General features: G+C 34.9%; 1 protein-coding gene across 1 annotated transcript; it reads left to right on the top strand.

Annotated features, from left to right (window-relative positions):
* Positions 1-1,983: 1,983 nt before the first annotated feature.
* Positions 1,984-6,201, top strand: VIT1 (vacuolar iron transporter 1). The gene is made up of 4 exons (XM_006849721.4): positions 1,984-2,380; positions 4,210-4,295; positions 4,695-4,809; positions 5,639-6,201. Exons 1-4 carry the CDS (start codon positions 2,133-2,135, stop codon positions 5,940-5,942), a joined length of 753 nt encoding a protein of 250 aa, XP_006849784.3. The 5' UTR covers positions 1,984-2,132; the 3' UTR covers positions 5,943-6,201.
* Positions 6,202-6,787: the final 586 nt, after the last annotated feature.

Raw genomic sequence — 6,787 nt, 5'->3', positions numbered from 1 at the left:
ATATAAAATGTAAGCAAAGAGAGGTGAAATTAAAAATAAATCAAAAAACAAAGGAAAATCAATAATATAATTTTAATGTACTTGTGTAATGTTAGATGGAACTTAAAAATTATTTCTACATCCTAAAACATTATATCAAAATATCATAGTTTTGAGCACTTAGAAATTCATTGTAAAAATTTTGAAAAATAATCATAAGCATATTTTATAATATAGAAATTTACTTAAAATAACTTCAATTTTTATATTTTAACGAAAATCAATAATATAATTTTGATGTACTTATGTAAGGGTGTGATTTATATAAGGTTGCAACCTTAAACAATCCAATTAAGGCGCACCTCAAAATTTTATCATAACAAGTAATTTTGGCTTAAAAAATTCTTAGAATTATCTCAAAATCTATTTTTATATCTAATTATAAAATTTTAAACTCAAAAAATGGATAAAATTAAGTAGATCTTTAAACATATGAAAATCTTGAAAATGGACGGTTTAAATAATGTGTTGCAAGATGCACTATTTTTAGAACACACACACACACACACACACACACACACACACACACACACACACACACACACACACACACACACACACACACATATATATATATATATATATATATATATATATATATATATACATCTTGTTGTCGAGATGATCAATTAGAGGGTTTTTCAACCTTATATAAACTTTTTCTCTTATTATGTAATGTTAGATAGAACTTAAAAATTATTTCTACATCCTAAAACATTATATCAAAATATCACAGTTTTGAGCACTTAAAAATTCATTATAAAAAATTTGAAAAATAATCATAAGCATATTTTATAATATAGAAAATTTGCTTAAAAGAACTTCAATTTTTATATTTTCAAATCCCTCTCTCTCTCTAAACCTTCCACTCTCTCTTTCCCCTCTCTCCTTTCTTTTTCTCTCCATATCAATAGGATTTTTTATCGTACTAACTAATTTAGTTATTAGATTAGAAAAAATAAATTTATTTAAAATAAACATTATAGCTTCTAAAAGAAGTACTGGATTAAGATAAGGAAATCCATCTAAAATACAACCCTAAACTCTTTCTCTAAATTTTAAGATCTCTTAAGCTCATCTATCTCTTTGATTTTCTTTCCATTTTTCCTATTCTTCCGACGTTTACTCTCTTTCAATATCCTCTCCACTTCTCTCAAGGTAGGGGTTCTCTCTCCCCCCTTAATTATATATCCCCTTCATTCTCCCTCTTCCTCTCTCTCTTTCTCTCAATTCTACTTCATGTACTCTATTTCTCTCTCTCATAGTCTTATCCAGTATCTCTCTTTCTTCTACAGGTTATTTTATTTCTCTTTATATCTTTTAAATATGGGCACAGTTCGGATAAAGCCCACTTAAAAAATTTTATTTAAAAAGATTTGTTTTTATGTTTAAATATTTTTAAATTAATCATCTCGTCATCAAAACTCACGAGAAAAAAATAGATTTCAAATTTTGGAGTAGTGCATCTTGTGATGCATTTTTAAACCTTCAATTTTCAAGATTTTCATAACAAATCTTCACTATTTTTGAAGCTTTAGATCTTATAATTAAATATAAAAACATATTTTAAGACAATCACAAAAATTTCTCATGTTCAAACCACGCTTTATATTGATTGTTTATTTAAAATTTGAATGAAAAACTATGAGCAACTCCAATTAAGATAATTAAAAAACGGGATTCCTTTTTTGGTTCGCAAAATTGAAATTTTCTTCCCAATGGAGGGTAACTCGAAATTTCCGAAGAAATTCAAGGGCGTTTCTATTAGAAAAGGACGAAAAGACCCCATCCAGCACCGGCACACAATAAAGAAACCCTAGATAAACCTGTCCCATCTCCATTGATCACACGTTCTCTTTCTTCCCCCATTAACCATTCTCTCTCTCTCTCTCTCTCTCTCTCTCTCTTTTCCTTTTCCTGGCCTTATTATTTGTCCTTGTTTTCGTCCACTTTCTTATGAAAAAGGCCGCCACTGCTGGGATTACCTGGTTTTTCTTTAGAGAGAGAAAGAGAAGGGAGGAGAGGGCAGTGAGAGAGAGAAGGGAGGAGAGGGTAGTGAGAGAGAGAAAGGAAGTAGAGTTTTTAGAGAGAGAATGGCAGGAGAGAGAGAAGGATCAGGGTTGGAGGAAGGGCTTGTGTCGAGAGAGAAGCAACCGCACATGGAGAAGCATTTCAGAGCGGGGGAGGTGGTGAGGGACGTTATAATGGGGGTTTCCGACGGCCTCACCGTGCCCTTTGCGTTGGCCGCCGGTCTCTCAGCCGCCAATGCTCCCTCTTCCATTATCCTCACAGCCGGACTCGCTGAGATAGCTGCAGGCGCCATCTCCATGGGGCTCGGCGGGTACTCCCTCTCTCTCTCTCTCTCTCTCTCTCTGTATCATTATATTTCTCTCTTTCTACGCATTTGCTACACTCTCTAGATCCAAACTTGTTTCTATGTAGTCTCTGTGCGTATATATTTTCAGAAACTCATTTCTCTCTCTAATAGAGGGCTTTCCCCTACGTTCTTTTTTGTGTATTTTTGTTATTGCATTCATTTGTTAGTTCTTTTGTGTGGACTTTTGTTATTGAATTCATTTGTTAATGACTAAGTTCCTGTACTTGTTTAATATAAGTCTTTTCACACTTTATTTTTGGAAAATTAAATTCTTTGTTGGGCTTTACCAAAATCATTAAATCACCAGGAAAGCCTTCATCGTACAACCCTTTTCCACTCTCTAGGAGGATGCTCCATAGTTTATGTAACGCTCGTCTTAATGTGTGCAATAACTGATGTGACCACATGCGTCTTCCCCATACATGCGATTCTCTCTCCTTCTAAACGTCAACTTAGTGAGGGCAGCTTAATGGTTCCCACGTGTTGGGCGCGTGTCGTCGAATGTTTAATCTCCATCTCATGACTAAGGAACGGGCCCGGACCCGGAACTGATCCGGACCAAAAGTTGGGGAGAAAGCGATTGTAGAATTAAGGTAGCTATTTTTGTGGCGGAAAACTCTTTAATTGATCATCTGGACTATAGAAATGAAAAAGATTTCAAATCTAAAAGAACATATTATTATCTGGACTGTCTATACTTGTAAATGCATATATTCAATTGGAATGCATGTCCAAAAAAATGAGCAGCGGTCTCTTCTTTTCTTTTCTTTTTTTTTTCCTTTTGCGCATCCAAATTATCAGATTTTAGATCAAGTAATTAATTGTGACCTCCATTTATGAAAGGTAAATGTTCTATGCAATCCCTTTCTTTTATAAGTGTGTCTGGATGGACACATACGCATGGTTCAGTTCAGTATGTGTGAGAAAGGGGTGCACATTCGGTGCAGTGCGGTGGGTCTCTAGCGTCTAGAAACGTTAGAGAGATGCATCCACAAAGAAAAAGTTGGAGAGACAAAAAGGGGTGGTCCTTCGTGGCCATAGCCTCCTTTTTCCTCTTTCGGACACTTCTATTTTGACCCCCATATCTTTATTTCTACAAGGATAAAAAACCCCTAAACTTTTATTGGGATGGATCCAAAGGTTGACCTGAAAAGGACCCTTGGTACAGGAAGAATCCCGATACAACATGCTCTACTCTTATTCTCAATAAGTGACAAGCACCATCCAATCCCCTATAATTTCGTTAGAAATTTGAGCTTCTTGATAGTCTGACTTGTGACACGAGAGAATAAAATTGCCATTCTCTCTTTAAAATACCATTAAATAAAAGGAGTACGATAGGATACTTATGTATACGAGTATTTTTTTTAAGGTACTCAATATTTTCATAGGCTTCGTATCTTTATATTCCACCATATTCCACCATGTAGTAATTTTTCTGTCTAGAGGTATTTTAGGTAATGAATTAGGGATAGCATAAAAATTATTGGTAGAAAGAGAAGTATTTATTAACTTTAGTGAACCTAAAGTGCTCCATCATCCATATAGAGCCACCATTGCTTCTTAACCACCAGTAAGATGGTTTTAGATTCTTATAGAAATATCTAATTCTACCCATCCTAAAGACAAAAAATATTATTATTAAAAAAAATTTGTATTATAAAACAAGTACAATGAACATAAACAAATATTAAGTACATTAATGAAATACTCATATGTATGAGTACCTTAACATAACCCCAAATAAAATGGAGTATCGGTTTTAATTTTTGGTGGTTTGATATGGCTTTTAGGTACCTTGCAGCAAAGAGTGAAGCCGATCATTACAATCGTGAATTGAAAAGGGAGCAAGAGGAAATTATAAATGTCCCAGAAACAGGTACTTTGACAAAGTCTCTCTTTTCTTGGTTGATTTAATTATTTACCAGTTTTACTTTAATTTATCAAATACGATAAGAGGTGAAGTAATTAATATTTAACCCGTTTACAACTATTTCAAGTTATAACTATGTGTCTTTTAATGGGGTGTTTTGAAATTAAATTAACAGATATGAGTAGAATGTTAAATATTTCTTTAATTTTCTACCCCATTTTGTATCTATATATGATTTGACTCTCTTGTGTTTGTTTCAAAATGGTTTGGAGCTCTTAGTCCTAGACATGTGTCCTAGACATATGTTAATAATCGAAAATGATTTTCTCTTTTTAGTGTTCGAACCCCCAAAGGGAAATGCCACAGTTTTAATGTATATTTTCAAAATGAGTTTGCTTGTAACAGAAGCCGCAGAGATTGCAGATATATTGTCTGAGTACGGGCTTGAACCAGATGAGTATAGACCGGTTGTTGATGCCCTTCGGAAAAATCCACAAGCATGGCTTGAATTCATGATGAAGTGAGTTTTTAGTTTGTTTCATTTATTTTCCTGTGCAAATAATTGTCTCAGTTTGTATCCCAATCCATGAACAAACCAAGCCAAGTATGCCTCTTTTGTTTTTGTATTCATTTTCTTTAGAGTATGTTTGATAGGTGTGAAAAATATTTATCTTGAAAGTATTTCCATATGAAAGAACTCTCCCATATGATTGGGTGTGGGAGATTTTTTCATATCTGCTTTGAGACCGATTCGTGTTAAAAAATTATCATAACTAATCAGTTGGGGGAGTTTTTTTTTTTTTGGTAATTTAGTGGGGAAGACAGGCCTCTACCCATTTTTTTTTTTCAATAGATTAGGGAGTTACATTTTGAATGTGTTAATTGAAGATGTTAGCGGTAGGAATGGATACCACAATATGGTAATTGGATGTCGGGATGCTACCACCACGACTCCAGCCCTTTTCTTAAGGGAGTTCTTTTATGTGAAAATACTTTCAAGAAAATGTTTCACATGTAATACACGCCCTTATTAAGGGCTATGCTATTTTCAAGCAAGGTCCACTTATGACCATACAACATGGTCATGAGGGTCATCACCAATCAATGGAGTGGACGGTGATGGAGATTGGTGAGATCCACTGTTCCTCCAACTGATAACCCTTACGACCCTGCGATTACCGTGATCTATGGATCATACTATACTTTCCATTCACACAAGACCCCCTACTTCTGTCCTGATAACTTCCACTAAGAAAGGAAAGAGCTAAAAATACACAAATACCAATCCATCTTCACATTTTTCTAATATGACTGGTTTTTTTTTTTCCCAATTTTTTTTTGGGCCATAGGTTCGAGTTAGGCTTGGAGAAACCGGAACCAAGAAGAGCAGTAGAGAGTGCCATCACCATTGCATTGGCCTACATAGTCGGTGGCCTAGTTCCCCTTCTCCCTTACTTCTTCATCCGTGCTGCAAAGGATGCCATGCTTGCCTCAGTAGCTGTTACCCTAATCGCACTCATCTTCTTCGGCTACGTGAAGGGAAGGCTTACGGGAAACACCCCCATACGCTCCGCCCTGCAAACCGCTTTGATAGGGGCTGCAGCCTCGGCTGCAGCTTTTTCCATAGCTCGAATTGTGCAACCACAGTCCTGAATACATTGGGGTGTTAAGTTAGAATTTGAATCAAAGAATAAGTAAAAGTGGGGATTAGGAGGGTGAAGGTGATATGAGATCAAGATCCTGGACAAGTGCATTCGTATTGGCAAGCTGGGGCATGAACAAAGCTAGCTTCAGTTTCCACCAGTGTTTAGGACAAGCTCCATGAGCTAGTTTCCATTATATATTTTGAGGAATGTTACTGTGATGTAAATTTATGGTTGCTTAGTGAAATTGTTTTCATCGTTGTTTTTCACTTTATCTGAGAATCACGTTTTAGTTAATGTAATTATCAAAGCCTATCTTGTACTAGCTTGAAGAATACCCAATCCATTACCTAAAGCCGCGGTTCAAAATAAAATGTTAATTCAAATTGAGAATCGCTAATTCATATCGGATTCAGCAGATAGTCAAAGCCAATTCTTACACACAATTGCAAATCAACTTAATCGCCCAACTGTCGGAGAACCCCGGGAATTCATTTCTTCAAATCTCTGCCGATTCTCATACAGAATTGCAAATAGATTTGATATTTTAATAAATCGCCCAATTAAGAAAATCGTGGCATTTCATTTCATCAAATTGCAAATCTGGGTAATCCCATTTTGTGTAATATTTTAAAGGAAAAGTACACAATGAGACCATTTACCTTTGATAAAAAGCAATCTCAATTAATTTTAACCATTGGATGTAATATTGGACGACTACATTTATTCTATTGAACAAATTCAAACTTCAAAAAAAAAAATCTCAAACTTTGTGACACTATCAAGCTATTAAACTTCACATCGGATGGTTGTAACTAATTGTGACCTCCTTGTATCAAAGATAAATAGTTTCAT

Source organism: Amborella trichopoda, chromosome 4 (assembly GCF_054954075.1).
Source record: "Amborella trichopoda isolate Santa Cruz 75 chromosome 4, AtrichopodaSantaCruz75HAP2 v2.0, whole genome shotgun sequence".
Taxonomy (NCBI): domain Eukaryota; kingdom Viridiplantae; phylum Streptophyta; class Magnoliopsida; order Amborellales; family Amborellaceae; genus Amborella; species Amborella trichopoda.
The sequence above is the reverse complement of the archived record's forward strand: the minus strand, read 5'-3'. Positions and strand labels throughout refer to the sequence as shown.